The sequence below is a fragment of the Solenopsis invicta genome, chromosome 13 (assembly GCF_016802725.1).
Source record: "Solenopsis invicta isolate M01_SB chromosome 13, UNIL_Sinv_3.0, whole genome shotgun sequence".
Taxonomy (NCBI): domain Eukaryota; kingdom Metazoa; phylum Arthropoda; class Insecta; order Hymenoptera; family Formicidae; genus Solenopsis; species Solenopsis invicta.
In genome coordinates, this window is record NC_052676.1 from 3,993,490 (window position 1) to 4,011,599 (window position 18,110).

At 43.8% G+C, this 18,110-nt stretch overlaps 1 protein-coding gene across 1 annotated transcript in view; it reads right to left on the reverse strand.

Moving 5' to 3' along the window:
* The window catches only part of LOC105194364 (one cut domain family member 2), a 114,105-nt gene that overhangs the window by 20,213 nt on the left and 75,782 nt on the right, over nt 1–18,110 (reverse strand). The window contains 2 exon segments of the mRNA XM_039456401.1: nt 2,235–2,350; nt 3,554–3,577. Coding sequence (XP_039312335.1) covers nt 2,235–2,350; nt 3,554–3,577 — 140 coding nt within the window.

The following is an 18,110-nucleotide window of genomic DNA, read 5'->3' on the forward strand; positions in this document are numbered from 1 at the left end:
TTATTGGATGACGAATTCTCGTATGATTAGTTATGGAATCATTTGTTTAGTAAGCCGTCGTTATGCAGTGGCGCTAGTGTTCAATTACACATACTTTCTCATTCTTTTTAAACTTGAGCATATTATTATACGAATATATATATGCACTGGAATATTTTTTTTGTTTTTTACCATTTTATTTCAATAATATTTTCAATAAAATGTTTTTCTACATTTTATTCGGCTGTGCGCATTTCGAGTTATGCAAAGTTAAACAACGGCATGGAATTTTGCTGAGGCAGCTCCTTAAGCGTGCTGACGCTTCAACAGGCTTAATGCAGCCTCTTTTTCAAAGTTTTCACATCGAAGTAGTTATTTGACAAGTTGATTGTAGCTCTACTATTAATCTATAGCTACATTATAGCGTGTATTATAGATTTTTAGTTTTGCGACATTTATGCGGAAGGGTTATGTGTATGTACATACATTTGCATATATTCTGCAATATTTTCTCTTTATTTTGAATAAATATATAATTTTATAATAAAACACTGTGTTTTTTCAAATAAAACAAATTTTTTAAATTTGTTTTTGCGACAGGCACCCTTCATGCGATGTCGTCATACTTTTTATAAATAACATCCTCAGGGATAAATGTAATTTTGAGTCTAGAGCTTGACGAATGTAATCGTCGAGTTACTTTAAAATATTGATTATCAACAAAATTATTACACAATACGTAAATGGAGAACCATAATGCCACCTTCTCCTCTGTAAATATTATAATTACTATTATAGATAAGAATGTAAAACAAAGAAATAGCAATACACGAACAGTTTTGATAAAGTGTCTAAAAATTTAGCCGAATGCAGATCTGAAAATAATTTTGTTAAACTATCAGAATAATTACGTGCGCTCAAGTTGGTTGTAAGAATGTCAAAACTTTTTGCAGCATCGCTCGTCACGCTTGAACATCTTTCACAATTATATTTTAATGGTCTGATGAAATTATTTCTAGATCTGTATCTAGTTATAAAATTTTTAAATACTTCAGCAAAGCTTTTACGTGTATATTTTCGTGTAAATTTCTCCGTGTCAGCCTGAAACGAATCAATCAAAAATTGTCCGAGCGGTGTTCAAACTTGAGGAATTCCAGCTGTCACCGGCACACGAACGCCGACGGCAACCGGAACGCGCGTTTTTTTTTTTGACAGCGCTATTTTTTTTGCCGCCACGGCGGCGCTAATGAGGAAACGGATAATATCAATGGCCATTCTTGAAACGTGTAACGGGCAACCGCCGGCAGCGGCGCGGCGTTGCAATCAGCGGGGCTGAAATACGGAGCGCATAAGTAAAGAACCGGCCGCGAAATTATTCAAGACCGATCGATAAACGGAGAGAGAATGAGAAAGAGAGAGAGAGCACGCGCGCGCGCGCGCGCACACGCGGTCGGTTGACGCGCGCAACTGAATTTCAGGTATCCGCGCGTCGGACGATGTTTTTCCGCTGCGGAAAGTCCCGATTACGCTGACGCTCGCCCGTTCTTCCCCGTCCAAAATAGGAATAATAGGCCGCGCGTTCGCGTAAGACGCTCGAAAATTTATTTCTCTGTTTACCCTCGGGATCAACAACATCTCGCGAGGGGGATGAAAAGCTGGTAAACGCGCCGACGACGTTCTCTCTCTCTTTTCGCGATTACCACGAGTAAATAGGCGTTATTCGCTTAGGCGTTATTCGCTTAAAGGGCTGGTCTCCCCACGAAACTGCTACCGGTATCCGGTATTTAGAAGCCTCGTCGGCGCTCTTACGTAACTCCGCGATTGCGTGTACCATCTGTTTCCTACGTGAGGGTTTACTTGGCGCGATATGTGGAGGGGATGGGTGCCCCCGTGTATAGAGTCTAACGTTTTAAGAAAACGTCTATCGACCGCGGAGGGGGGCACAGGTGTCCTCGTGCAGTCGAGTGCGATGAGAGCAAGTTCGAACTCGCGTGTATGTATACGCTTTCGACCGCGAAAGTTAGTCGCCGCTTGTTAGCGGTGGATCAGTCGACGGCTCTCTCTGTCTCTCTCCCTCCGTCTCAATATTCAATTGCCTGATATTCAATTGCCTGTGCATATCGCTGAAGGGGGAAACGGAGGGCGGAGAAGAAGAGGGCAATTACTATCGATCACAAGGGGGTAAGAAGTTACGTGTCGTGTGCACGTGTGCGTACGTGTGCGCTCTTGCGAGCGCGCGCGCGCACGATACTCACTTTAAAAATAGCCTGTAGAGTACGGCGCTGAAGGTCTGTGAAAACCAGCCGCGGTTTCTTGGGGGCGGGCTGTTGGTGTTCTGCCTGGTTCGCCATCTCGTCTTTCCTCTTGCATGCTGAAATTACAGGAATTCGTGAGCGAGAGATAGAGAAACGGGGCGATAGAGAAAAAGAGAAAAAGAGAAAAAGAGAAAAAGAAAACGGTGCGGTTTACGCGTCCCATTTACGTAACACGACATGTGATAGGGAATCGAAACGAACATATTTGGAAACTCCCGGCTGGGTCTGTAGAGAAGATGCGGGACGAAACTTCGATAATAGCGTTTAATTTCGGTCTCTTTCAGTGGTTTCGAGAGAGATAGGCAAAATAATTTTTCATAATTAGCCTCTTTGTTACCAGGCGAGAATCGACAGGTCTCAAATCCAATTGTCATAGAATCACGATATCCCAGTAACATTTCAAGAAATGGAAGTTTCACAAAGAAATAGATTAGTATAGATTCCAAGATCGAATATTCTATATCTTCGAATGTAAGAAACTCGAAATTCTAAGAGGATGATAATATCTGATCATTTAATAATTATATAATTATTTTTAATCCTTCGTAAACCAGCCTGAGTCATATCAACTCAAATGATATTTCCCATTTTGCCGACTCTGTCTCAAATTCGGAAGTACAAAAGAAAAGTAGGAAACGTTTCGGTTATATTATTGTACAATCGTGTTCCCAAATGTTAAAGGAATATACCAATTGTTTTAGCTGTTCCAAAGCTCAAAAACTTTTACAAAGCACGACCGGTTTATCAGTCTGATCTGTCCTTCGCTACTTAGCCAGACCCAATTGGTCTAAGTAGCGACGGACAGGTTTTACCGAGGGTTAATTGTATAACAAGTTTCTCGAGAGAGGGGATGTCAATCGTACTATATGAGATCTCCGAGGATTTAAAAGATTAACCGAAACCAAGTGCTATTATCGAGATACGGAATCTACACAGTCCGAAACGAGACTCAGGAGGGAGGGACTCGCGTCGCGACCGCTTAATCAAGTCCTTCGATTCGCACTTTCGTTTCCATTCACGAAACAGAAAGGCCCGGCACTAGCGTACCGTGGCATTTTCCGCATAGCTTCGCATCCCTCGCTTCTAAGCCCCCTAAACGGTCTAATCTACGATAATCGCAATTACGGGGCGAAAAGAAGTGCGAGGGACGGATCGGTTGGACAGGAAGAGGCGAGAGGGACGGAGAGAGGGACGAAGGTAAGGTCGGAGGATGGGGGAGAGCAGTTGCGGTTTTTCAAACGTAATTTAATCGTACTTACTTCCGCGTTGTGGAATCTGTGCAGCTGAAAGCAGAAAAAAAAGACCGATGTTAGTCAGTAGGAACGTGGCTGAATGTCTCACGACCTTTCACTCTTTCCTTTTTTTCTTTTTTTTTTTGACAGGTCGTTATCTTTTCTCTTCGTTTTTCGCGTTCAAGACAAATATACATAAATAGGGTAAGAGGTACGTAACGTAGCATGTACACAAGTCATTATAGGAAGGAACTGAGTTGCATACACGAATTTCAAACTTAGAGCTACTGGCTGGCTGGTAATAAATCATACATATCACTAAAGGGGGTACGAAAAGGGCAAGGGGGGCGGATGCAAGTGTTTTATAAAGATGCGCATTCTCTCTTTCATATAGGGAGAAGGGGAAGAGGAGCAGGATACGATGTTACGCTTCGCTGGCGCGAGAATCTGTGGACCCCTCTTAATCCGCGGCTCTGATAGCGTTTTCGAGTGCAGTGGGTTCGAACCCAACCCGAGTCAGATTAATGACATCATATGCTGGAATCGTCCAATTAGAACTTAAAATAGAGCATGTGACGTCATTAAGGACCCGCCTTGGCTCGGGGTTCAAACCCATTGCGCTCGGAAACGCTATGAGAGAGAGCTTCAAAGCTCGTGCCACACCATGATTCTTTCGCCATTGCGAACGTGGATTAAATGTGCAAACTGCGAATCGTTAACTAGCTAATCAGGGTAAGAAAAAATGTTTCGATTCGCAATTTGAATTGAATTCAAATCCAATCCGCGTCCGCGACGCGTAGCGCGACACGAGCTTTACGGGAATCACCGACTATGTTGCCAACTCGAGCCCGCAACAACCATTTCCACCACAGCAAACTCTCCCATCCGCTAATGGCTAACGTCACTACTAGTTGCTCCAGAGGGAGGGAGTTTTGCTATGGAGAGGATAATTCTTTCAGGCTCGATTTGACAACATAGACCTCGGATTCATCTATGGCGCTCTCGGGATCCGTTCAATTCGGGAACTCGAAAACATGCGTTTGAAATTCGATTCCGAGAGTCCACGAGAGCATCCGAGAATCCAAAGAGCGGTTACGGGAGAGGGAGATCGGTAACAGCGTAGGGCGAGGGGGGAAGAAGAGTCCGGGAAACGAGAGTTTCGTGTTTGTCTTTCTGTATGAGAACGGAATAGTAAATGTTGTTCCATTGTTGCTGGGCGAGAGAGAGGTATATATATATACACATACATATACATGTATCATCGTGGTGTTTTAATGTGATCTGAATGACGTGTCGATGTGTGCCGAGTAAGCGACTTGATTAGTCGGTCGAGAATCAAATTTTCATCTGTCAACGACCGAGCACGAGCGCGCGCGCGCACGCACGCGCGGTGTGAGCGGTAACATTTAAATGTATAATACATACATACGTATGTAATGAATTCAACGCGCGCCCGCGCTCGAGAGATACGCGAAAAAAACTCCCGACGGTCCGCGTCATCGCGTACAACAGATCACAGTCGGAATTAAGCAGATCTGGGTTATTCAACCGGTTGGTCCTTAACGATGCATACAAATATAGTCCGATATTGGCGATAACCAATTTTATTCACGCCTTTCGCGCGCATTCTCGATTCTCCCCGCCGCGTCGCGCCGCGCCGCGCCGCTCAAGCGGCATGCGTTATAATTGAATTAAGAGCTGACGGCTCGTCTATTAATTTGTAAGTACCGATACCGGGTGGGGAGAATCGTTGACTTCGCATTAAAGGCGGGTAGGGGGGAAAAAAGTGCCGTCGGTCCTAAATTACCTGCACACGCGCACTCGCACAGGCGCACCACGCGCGCGCGCACGTACGTACACACACACACACATACATACGCACACAAATGAATACATAATAATTGATCACCAGGCCGCACCAAATTGTTAATAGCCATTCGAACGTAATAGTCCTCCATTCATCTATGAAATAACTATATTTTGTCGTTTCGAGTTTAATGGCCCTTGCCGATCGATAGGTGGTGTTCTCGGTTATAATAATAACAACGACTGCGTCGTTTTCAATTTGACCGTAAAATTAGTTCGAAATTGGAAATGATCGTCTCGCGACTTTTCGCGTTGCGCGTCGCATCCCCCCCTCCCTGCCCCTCTCCTCCTTTTCAATTATGTAAATTTAAAAAAAAAGAAGGAGTGAGAGAGGAGGAGAGAGAACGTGAGAGACAGAGCGAGAGACGGGGTTTCGCCCGCTCCATCTCCGCGTCCATTTTCCCCCCCGATGGGATATCGATAGGATATGTCGAATTGGAGGGATGTTATATTTAAGATCCATTTGCTCGCCCGAGCCTTTTATTGAATTTTTAAAACCCTTCGAGATGATTCGGAGAGATTTAACCCCTTCGCGGGTGGCGGGCAGCTTCGTTCGAGGCGACACACACATACACACAGACACACGCGCGCGTTTTACGTTTCTCCTCTTTTTCTCTCTCTCTCTCTCTCTCTCTCTCTCTCTTTCTCTTTCTCCCGATTCAACTAAATAAATCATCCCGATATTTATTTACAAAAGGAAAATGGTATTCTGTCGGGGGACGAGAGGATCGCGCCAAGTTAAAGTGCTCCCGAATACGGAAACTATATGGAAGGTAATGGAAAATAGAGAGGTCGTGGAGGGAAATAAGAGAGAGAAAGGAGCAAAAAGTTTTCTCCCTTTGCTGCCGCTTGTGAAAGGCTAATTTCGCGACGTTGCGTCGGCCACGAACGAACGTCCGCGAATGGGAGGGCTGGAGGGGGGCAGGCGAAAGAGGGTAGGCAGCCGAATGTCGATCCGCGTCGCGAGAAATGAAACGTCAGGATGGGCTCGCGCGTGTCGCCGACACGATCGCGGAGGGCAAAGGTCGCGGATATGGGCGCAATCCGCGCCAGTCGGACGCGGGAGCGCCGTTCGCCGGATAAACGCGAAAGGCAATCGCGTGCCATTAGCAAGCGGCCGATAACGGGTGAAAGGAGCGAGCTGGCTGGAAGAAAAAAATTGCGCTGTAGAGAAAATAGGGACAGCCTCGGCGAGCCGGAGGAGAGGGGGAGGGAGAGCGAGAGGCAGTAAGGGCGAGCGGATGGGACGAGATGGAAAATTGACGCTTTCATTATTGCCCGGAGCTTTGGGAGCGGAAAACAAAGAGAAAGAGATAGAGAGAAAAGGAAAAAAAGAGAGAGAGAGAAAGAGAAATAGAGAAGATCGCGAGTCACATCGGTGATCGACTTGTAGGAGCCATGAGGCACTTTGTGCGCCTCTTCCGACAATCGAGACGATTTATTTAGCCGTCGATGGCAAATCTATGAATTTATTGCGAAAATTTGGAAACTGAATATCTGAGAGCGTAGAGATTTTTAAACGGAGCGCGCACAACGTCTCTTCCACGTATTTTAAATTTATTTCTAAATTCTTGATTTATAATGGAATTACTTTTAATATCGAACGATCGAAAAAAAGCGCTTTTCTCTCAATCTTTTCAAAAATGCCTTTTTAATTTGTTTTTCTTCAATACACTTAGCAATTATGATATTATAATTATTTTTCTTTGTTACGTTATTTTAATGAATATTGAAATTAGAAAATTGATTTAAAGGAAAAGTTTTCCCGTGTGTATGTGTGTGTGTAAATAAAATTCTTTAGCTTGATCGGTATCTTCTCAACATACAGATTTGCGGCTAAGAGTGTTATGGCCAAATTGCTGATAAATTATTGACGCGTCTAATGAAATGCGATCAAATTATCTCATTCTATCAGTCAATGTTCATATCTCCCGTTGTATCGTGCGCGTGTAATTTCACTTTAGCACTTTAATCGAAGATCATATATTTGGAGGACACTAGTTGTGAATACAATCGGAAATTGCCGAAACAAATTAGAATAAAACATGCAGAAAGAGAGGAAGAGAGAGGGAGAGAGAGAGAGAGAGAGATAGAGATGGGAAATGATTGCTCGTGCTGTCGATTCTACCAAATTATTACATATTATTGAGAATCGATATTCGCGATGCGGTATGAAAATAAAAATCAGTCTCCGTCGCGATTCTACCTTCGAAAGGAAGATTCCGAAAAATTAAAAGTAAAGATGTGCTAACGGCATTTTAAATTGACGTTTAAGCAACGTTACAATTCACTCCAGGAATTACGTAATCTCGTTTAATTCCACATTTTGCGATCATTATTAAGAGCGATATTACAGTTTTATATGCATTATCGCCGATTTTTGTAACTCGATCCGCGTTCATTAGCCGAAAGCATCCGAAACAGCGAATGGAGAGTATCAATAAGTTTTGCACAGCGCAGGGTACCTTGCCGTTCATAAAAGATTTATTCGCCGTGAAAAAAAATTCCGACGACGACGACTTTCTCGACGACGCGAGCGACGTTTGTCTCGCGAAAATTTGGGGTTGCGTCGAACAAGCTGTCGCGAAAGCATCCCGATTCCGCGCGGCAACGCGCGATGCATCGCGATAAAGCATTAAACGCTTCGCCCGGGGTCGCGGAAACTCTTACGGAAAATAATTCAGACGGCGTGCATTTGCACTTTGCGCTTCGGGAGAGACCGGTGGCACGGCAGAAGAGCGACACTGTCGCGGACACTATCTGCTGAGGGATGTGCGCCGAGGCAGCGTGGAAAATTTCGACCGAGGAGACCGTGGTACAAAATTCAATGAATGAACTAAACGTTATTTTAATTCAATGTTCAAATTTTCCGTCGCTTTATTGAATAAAACGACGATCTGTGCCTCTCTCTCTCTCTTTCTCTCTCGCTCTCTCTTACTCTTTCTCCGTGGAATTTATTTTGATAAAATCGATGTTGAGTCGAGTAAACGAAAAAAAAGGGAGAAAAACGTCGAGTTAAGGACGGGTCGTTGGATTTTAATGCGTTTATTTGGAATCGAACGGCGGGGTGGAAAGACGAGTTTAAAAATACCCGAGCTAGAATTAGGGAAACAATAAAATCGAGGGTGTACCACGTCAACGGGGGTGGGTGGTCGGCATATATCGGGTGAGTTTGTCAACGACGCGGTCGCTTTGACGAACGGCCCCGTGCAACAGCGGCCAATCAGACCGCGTGAAAAATCTGATGGAGTACGCGCGCGCGTCGGTGGGGCTTAATCGAACGTGGTTCAAAGTCGACGACGACGGCGATGCACCGCGCGATCCACCGTCCGTGTGTGCACGCGCGCGTGTGCTGCATGTGCACGTAGCGCACACGTGCACGCTGCATACGGACGTAACAGAAGCGGAAGTGACGGCCGGGGATGCTCCCGATGCTTTGTGCTCCGCCGGAGAGAGAGACGGTGCCTGCCTCCAACAGCAACGCCGCGACAAGCTCCACGTGGGTCAAAAGAGTTGCAAAATGCAACCACTATGCTGCCTCCTCGGCGGAGAAGGACGCGTCCCTCGCCCTCGTCTCGCTATGAATTAATCCCTTAATTTTAAACGCGGATTTTTTTTAACGCTCTGTACACACTTGTTTTCCGGCGCACGTTGAATCGCGACGCTTCCGAGTTAATTTTCATTACTTTTACAAGGCAGAAAAAAATTTTTCTATGACTCCGCGCTGAGAGAAATTATATGTATATCTTACGCTGAAAAAATTAAACAGCTTATTTACTCACAGTCAAGTTAATGATTTCTTAATTGAAATATTTATGTGAATAAAATGGAGAAATAATTTTTATTCAAGTAATTTTGCAGTTCTAAAAAATATTTACCGTTAGACTGTTTTTATGTTCAAGATATCGGATTTTTCAAGGAAAACAATTTAATAATATTATTGATTTATTTGTAAAATCACTATTTAAATGTAAAAAGTGTAAAAAATGCATAATTATGTATCTACTTAAAGTAATACGTCTGTTTACTTAAAAGTAAATATTTTTATTTAAACGGAACGAGTAAATGCTTCCAATAAAATGTATGGTGTCAAGAAAATGTACTTTTTTTTATTTAAAAAAATTTTCTCTCAGTACATATACTTTAACATTTCTAGAAAATATCTACATGATGTTATTTAAAAACTACATATATAACTGTTACAACTGATTACAGTGTTCTTAAGAAAAAATTACAGGACAAAATTATCGAATTGTGTGTACAGAATGTTAATTTATAATCGAGGGGGCTGCTTCGCGCTTCGGGGGAGCTTCGAGAGTCTCTCGCTTTTCGTGACGAGGCAGAGGAACTATTTCGCAAGATTGCTTACACGTATTATAAAGTCACGTCTAATTTCGCGATATTATTCTTGAAAAGATAGTTGCCAGAAAGCAGTCGCGGTTTGCCGAAGTAATTATTGAAGGTAAATTTCGCTATCGAGAGGTTTCGCCGAGTGGCTCGACTTGACTCGAGAAGACGTCAGCCCTTGAGGGCTAATATACCGAGGGGAGGGGTGATGTAGGTAGCCGGGCCACTAGCCAACCCCGCGGATTGCTTCGTTTTCCAATCAAAATCGAGTTTGTCACTCGAGGGGTCGGACGAGGAGGGCGGTGAGCGGCGGACGCGACGGGCACGTTCACCCACATACTCGAGAGCGGAGAACTCGAGCCGCTGTTTGGAATAACTCAAGAATGATTGCGATCTCGTTCCCGAGCGAGGTACCCGTCCGTTGGCGTCACGTGGCCCCAATAGCCCCTTGATATATATATAATAAAATAATACACGCAACGCGAGGGCGCTCTCCACCCTCGTTCCCGGTTATACACGGTGTCTCGGGGCTATCTCGGGAAAGATTGAACCGAAAAGGATGATGATTATGCCGATATCAAGCTAAATTAAGAGGCCGAGATTTGAATTATTCGTAATTCGTGATGAATGTAGGCAAATGGAAAACCATGATATTTTAAGTATGGTACGAGATGTTACAATATTTGCGACAAGTCCTTATGCATCTGTGTTTCATAAATTGCGCTAACGCGACTTTGAGAATCTTCTTTAGACTTTGATGTGTACGAAGAAAAATATCTATTCCACTTGAAGAAAAGTGAGTACTCAATTTATTCTTTTTTTTCTAATAAATAATTTATTATCTTTAACAGAGTAAAAATTTTCTTGATAAATGACTTTAAAATAAAAAAAATATTCAAAAACTCATAATACATATTAAAAAAAGAGTTTGTATTCTTTTCAAAAAATATTATAAAATTGTATCGAAAGAAAAAATAATAAGCAAATCAAATTTCTTTTTAACTTGATATTCTTGATTAAAGTATTAAATTATTAGGATTTGAAATATAATTTGATACTTACAGTGGACTTGGATTTCCGAATATGTGAATTTATGAAATATTTGTAGTAAGTAATATTTACTCATTTAATATTTTTCTGGACGCGCACGGAAATTTATTTTAAATATTATTTATTTCAAGCAAATGATGAGTATATTTTAAGACTATTATCAAGAAAATATTTTTCGTAAAGATAACATTAATTAAAAAAGAAAATTAAAAATTGAGTAATCGCCTTTTTTACGAGAATGATATTTGTCTGCATGTTCCCTTACTTATTTTACCTTTATTACAATTTTGAAACTTTCTCATCATGTCAGACAATTTCGGGGTAACGCTGATAACTCAATATCTCCGACTATGATTAAAGCGTTAATTTCGGCTTGAGTATCCTAGTGTAACGGTGAGATCACTCGTCAGGAACCCAGCGATACCATCTCGCGGTGCTCATCGCCAATCGCTGTCTCGCTGCATTCCGCAGCGGAGTCCGCGGATGCGGCCGGTTTCTTTCGGATTTTCTCGCTTCGTTGAGATTTATGGCGGCGATTCGATTTTATTGCTTATTGCCCGGTGCACCCACTGCCACCGCGTCGCGCCGGCCGGCGATATTCGCGGTGTCCCATTTCGTGTTTCTCCCTTGCGCCCCCTTCCCCGTATCCATCCTCGATATCTCTAATTCTTTTTTCTCGAAAGGCCGGAATCGACGATTTCGGAGATGACGTTTTCTTTCCCGACGGCGTAGATTACCGGTGAAGATTTATTCAAATTTATAATGAAAATATATATGCGCACGATTTTTCATAATTTCTTTTAACGTGTTAAAAACATTATGAGCTATTCCAGTTGAGGAATGGAGTGAACAGTTCTACGATTGTTGCAAAGAAACAACGGAAAGCATCAAATTCTTATTTTAACTTTGAAACTTTGTATACATGTAGATTACGTAATAAATTTAGAATTTAGAAAAAATATCAATTGCGGTCAAAAAACGATTTTTTGGAACGAGTTTGAATTGAGGAAAGAAATTATCGTTTGTAAGTGAGCCTTAGCTTTTTTTGTTATATTTAAACAGTTACTTAAGACACATGGGAAAAAATTCTCTTCCTCTCTCATACTAAAATTACTTTATCCACGTCGATAATATTTTCACGATATAATTATTTTCGAAAAAAGTTTTGAAAATTTTTGAAGATAATTACTTTTTCAAAAGATTATTTACATGAACAAATAGAAGTAATTTTATTAATTATAAATCTTTTTACAAAATATCTTTCTATATCTCGGAAAGTTCTTCAGATACAAGATAATATTTAAAAAAATGTTTAATACTTTATATGCAAAGTTTTATTAAAACAAGGATTTTACGAGGTGCCCTTATAAACAAAATAAAGTAAAATAAAGTCACACATCTTTCATCTTGCACACATACGCACACGCACGCACTCACGTTGCCTGTTTCAGAGGAATCGCGACGAGCTTGAACGGCGACAATCGATTGATTTTACGTTCTTACGTTTTACGATATTTCGATATCGGCAAATTTTTCGGCACTCGCAGATGTTTGGTGTTTGCTGTTGTGGTTCATTCGGTATAGGTATGTAGTTCGTGAGAGAGACTCGACGCGTATATGATACAGCAACGCTCAGGCATCATGAAAAGTTATAAATCTGTCAAATCGTCCGTTAGCCGCACGTGCACGCGAATTTATCCCGGTTTAAAACGATCATAATTTTGTCGAACGCATTTATAATTACGTTAATTACAGATTAACGCGTAAGTCGATCACTAATTCACGCGGTCAAATATCTGAACGCGCGCAACACAGAAGCGTGACCCGTATTCCCCCTCCCCCGCGCGTGTAAATCGCGAAACGGCGGAGAATATGTAACTAACGTCGTTAATACTTACGTATGTTTGCGTGCACAACACGTCTCGCATTGCACCTAAATGTAATTAAACATTATGCATATTTCGTGTGTAACGTTCCGGTTGACCTTAAAAGAGAAGGCAGTACGATTTCGGTGGTGTGGGCTGCAATTTCCGCAGACCGTCCTGAATTCACATCGGGGAAACGAATGGAGATTGCAAGGCTTACAAAGCTCGCCGCGATACGGAGAACCTCCATTTATCGGAGATGTGAATTAAGGGCGGTTCGGAAAGTCGGACTTGTACCTTTACACACACACTTACATTTTACTGCACGTTTGCTGTATGATATACGCGCCGAGTGTATCCAGCGCAGCTCCCACCGACCCAATATAATTCTTCATATTACGTAAAGAAGCGATCCCAAAGTGTCGTCGAAAAGTACTACCTAATCAACGGATGGCGGTTTAGCAATTTTCTCGCGTTCAGCGGTTCACACCGCAGAGTATAGCAGTGTGTTGCTTCGATTATTCGATAGATTTGATAGCACGCTAATTTAATATAAGGAGCTTACTAGCGCCACCTGTCAACTGCAGTAAACTGCGACAACTTGGGTACGCACTTCTTTTTATCGAGTCGGAGGGGACTGATTCAGCTGATGGGATTGTACTTGTATCTGTGCTCGACTTCCTCTCGACAGTCATGCTTTGTTGAAGGGGTGATTGTGGCGGGGGTGGGGGGGGGATCGACAATAAATTACGAGGGGCTGGTTTTTAGGGCTGAACAAGGGGGGCAAGTACTACCTGGCGGGTGGAGGGCTATTTGTCAATCCATTTAACAGCTAAGTATAAGGTTGATAACTCTCAGTAACAAGAGCTCTAGTCTGGGGATTGTTCTGGCGGGGCGGGGGGGGGATGTTCTGCACGCAGCAAGATGCTCGCGTCTATCGAGACATCGCATTCCCAGGCCACGCGTCGACAAACGCCCTTTCGCTCGCCTGTCGACCACCAATTCCGGGCTAATCCCCGGCCTGTCGTCCCAAAGTCTAAGGACGAAATTTTCCCGGCAGGAAACCGGGAGATCTGGAGTCCGGTCCCGTGTCACTCTCATAAACAGACGTCGCGAATTACGGAGATTGAATTAGACGGAGACGTTAAATGTCACGCGTGCACACCGGTTTCGGAGAATAATTCCAGCGCGTCTCTCGATATTCTGTCGCGTTCCGTTCCGTATTCTCCTCCAACATTAAGGTCGTCAGGCGCGCGCAGGGCGCAGTGAAACTCGTCGACGCTTGGCGCGGCGGCAGTTCGTCTAAAGATCACTTTTCCCCGTGTGTACGTCTTCGTGTCGTGTTTCTAAGGACAAAGACGCGAGAGACAGAGAAGGGCGCCGGAAACGAGGGTGCCGCCGAGGCCTCCACGTGTGTTGGGCGCCCGTCAACGGCGCGCTCGTCGCCCCGTCCTCGTTTCCATGCCGTAGCAACGTAACAAACAAACTTTCGAATCGCCGTCGTCGGATTCGCCACGAAAGGCTCGTGCTCGCGCGGCGGCCCACCGAGTGTCCCCGCGGTCCCTTTGCCATCTTCCGAAGAGCGCGACGAGGCATCGCGCGCTCGAAAAGGCCTCTGACGCGAGGTGCAATTTTTGTGGAGAAACGGATTAAAAAGTAGAGTGAGACGAAAAGTCGCTCTCACCAACTCCGATAAACTTGATTCATGAGTCGCAAAACTTAAAACTCAGCGTTCTATAATAAAGTTTTTTTATTATTTTAATTAAACGTATTACTTAATTACTTATTAATAAAAAGTATTATATTTTACATAAATAAATTGTGTAATTTGCAGAAAAAGCACAAAGAAAGTAACGTAATACGATCAGTTAAAAGAGCCCCTTCTCCATGAAGATAGATTATAAAAAATGGCTGAAAAATTATAATCAACAGATGGCGCTGGTAATCTTCTCGCGTTTTATTTGCAATTATTTTATGTCTTATTAATTTAACACGAGAAAATTGCTAATATAAGTTTTGCAATTGTAAACTTGTAAATTTAATTGGTTGATTTGTCAAGTCAATCGAAATTGGTGATACCGACTCTGAGCCTTTAGCTCGTTGTTATTGGACGCGATAACGCGAGCTCGCAGCGAGTCAAAAATTCCTCTCGGTCTTCGTTTCTCTTATTTTTACAAAGTTAGATTTTGCTCAAGCCGAACGAATAAAACTCGAGCAAACGTCGGGACGCTTACCGACAATCGCATTAATGCACACGCGGAAAGAGAAACGCGCGTCGCGTTTCGGTAAAGGAGAGAGAGAAGGGAAAAAATAGAAGAAACGAAGACGCTTGACAGCTGGAGATATCGCGGGATTGTCATATTTCGCATTCGAGCAATATTTCCCCGGACTCGGAAATAAATAAATTGCCTCACGTCAGAACACCTTCGGTCGCTCTTGCCAGTCTTACCGCACGCGCGCGCGCGCGTGGTGCAACATAAGCGTGTATACGTGTGTATGCCTTCTATATCTGTGCGTATCTATATCTGTATAAATATACATGTGTGTATGTGTGTGTGTGTGTGGAGTTGCACTCTCGCGGCAGCGGCGGCGGTGGTGGCTACGACGACGATGACGGCACACAATGCCCTTGTGTCGCGCGCTTGTGGTGGAGTTATTTTCGTTCAGGGACACCCTCGTGCGCGCGCGCGCGCCCGCACGGTGACCTCCCCCCTTTCAAGTTGTTTTGAATTATCCCGACTACCCTGCTTCCTTCGTAAAACGTGCGCTCTTTTCGGGTGAATCGAGCGGCGGCGCGGCGCGGCGCGGCGACCTGCCGCCGCCGCGATGCGCCCTCCTCTCTCTTTCTCTTTCTCTCGCCTTTCGTCGCGCATCACGGCGGAGGAGGCAGACCCGAAGACGCAGAACGGAGGGGAAAACCTTCGTTAGAGTCACTCTCGTGAATTACGTAATATAATATGTATATGTTAGGCCATGCAGTATATATGTACTACTAATATATAATATATAATATATATTTTTAGATATATAGATAGAGATATTGACTGAGGTATACAGCCCGGTGGCGTTTTATTGAGAAATTCATCTCTCCTCCTCTCCGAAAAACCGACTGACCGGCCGTATCGTCGTCCCCCCTCCCCCCCTCTTTTTGCTTTCAATCTCTCTTTAGTCCTCCTTTTAACCTCCGTATAAAAAAGGCGCTCTCCCTCTCTCTTCCTCGGGCGATGCAACTCTCAATTGCGTCAAACGCGCACACCCCTCGTGATTCTCGCAGCTTTCGCCGTTCGCTCTCGTAAACGTCAAGTGTGACGACACGTCGCGATGTCAATCGCGTCTCTCTCGAATCGTCAACAGCCTCCAGAATCGAAGCCGATCGCGAGGGGGGTGTTTCGGGGATCTCCCTCTTTTTGCCGATGTATTTCAACCGCGGCGGCCCAAGTGCGTTTCTCTTTGGCCGAGCGCGGCACGTTCCGTTTACGAGCGCGAGGAAAATTTGGTTCGCAAATAATTTCAGCCGAATTTCAAGTTTAACTTCCTATCGACTGTACGTCGAACAAACGTCAGATCGATGTGAAGTTGACTTTTGAAAACTTACAAATTTTGCGTGCGTGCGTGCGTGCGTATGCGTGTCAATTTTGTATGCGTGTTCTGATATGTTATTTGAATGTGTGTGTGTGTGTGTGTGTGTGTGTGTGTGTGTGTGTGTGTGTGTGTGTGTATGTGTGTGTGTGTGTGTGTGTGTGTGTGTGTGTCCCAGCGTGGCTTCGTACGCTTACTCCTGATCGAATGAGCGCATGGATGACGGGGATCGATCGTAACCTTCGCAGAGCGTGATCGTGACTATCGGGGCTAAAGAAACGTCGATTCTCGAGCACGATTCTGAACTCGCGATAAGCGAGAGAGCTCATTCATCGTCATTCGTGACCCGGGAGGGGGATTATTCCGCATTTTCGTTCGGCGAAAGTCAATTTTCTGCGTGAATGGAAAAAAAGGAATCTCCTGAAACGGTTGTTCGCGGTCTGCGAATAACTCCTGGACAATACCCCCGCGGTTTTATATAAAATTAACGATGTAAACTCGCAATATTTTCGACGGCAAACGGTTTTTCCATTATTCTCCGCTTTTCTAACATTCGCGACGCATTGCGATCGTTTCATTAATATTTCCATTTTGTGAATCGCGGTCTCGCGCGTTAACAACCCCTCTCGTCGCGCGCAGAAAGAAAGAGGCGGCGGGGTAAATAAAAATAAAGAAAAAGGAGAGAAAATAAAAAGAGATACGACCGTCATTTTGTTTCATCAGCGTGTTGTGTTTATTAGAGTCACGTTTCATCGGACGGTGCTAATTCGGCGCGCTCGCGGGGAATGCTGGACGGGCCGAAATAAACGGATCCCGATTAATCTCATTGTTAATGAAACCGGAAACCACCGGAAACCAGCACGCTACTTATCGGCAAACCGATGCAATCGTCATGTCGCGTTTTCCCGCAATCTCCGAGAGCGGTTTTGCTTGAAATACATCGACAATCGTACATCATCATCGCCGGCGGACTGACGCGCGGTCTTCCATGCTGCAGAAAACGTTAATCACGAGCTTCGCGTTATAGGAAAATTCATTTGGAAAGTCGCCGGTGACGAGGGAAAAGGTCATGCCGAGAGGTACGACGAAAAAAAAAATATGACGTGCTTTTCATTCTTCCGTCAATATTAACAAGAATATCCTGTCATTGCTGTTGCGAAACTCGCCGTATATCTGCAATTTCATTTGCGCAAGAAATCAAATTAATGACACGTGAAAGGAGCTGTTTTTTTATATATACGTACACACATATGTATATGTATATAAATCTTTGATCTTCCGATAAATTGGAGAGAATGACAAATACCGAGGTACGTTCCGTGTACCTCGGAATTTCCGGGCAGTAGAAATGATGAACTCGGTAAACAGCAATTATGGTTATGAGGCGTTAAAAATTAATGAAAACGCGGAAACCAATTAACAGCGAGCGCGGCGAGTGCGTTAGGATCAATTCGGTTTTCTCATAGGTCACGGTAATTATTCAATACGCCATTTGCTGCATGTTACATCATTCAGCGGGCCGTCATTAACTTAATTATTTGCCGTTGCCGCGATAAACATGCGCTCGGCGTAATTTTCGCGTGGACCGACCGACCGACCGACCGACCGACCGTTCGCTCCCTCTCAAGTAAGGGAATGTATCGCTTTTTGCAGAATGGAAGAGAGCGCTTTCGTCCCTCTACGGAAAGATGTACGAAAGAACATTTTTACTCTTCTCTTTCTCTCTCTTTCTCTCTCTCTTTCTCTCTCGCGTGAACTCTCTTGCTCGTGGGTGGCATTGTCTTCGAGCTGTTTGAACGTCGTTCTCTAAATTGCGATTAATTTGATTCTCATTCCATTATGATTTTGTCTTATTGACATTAGTTCGTGAGAAATAA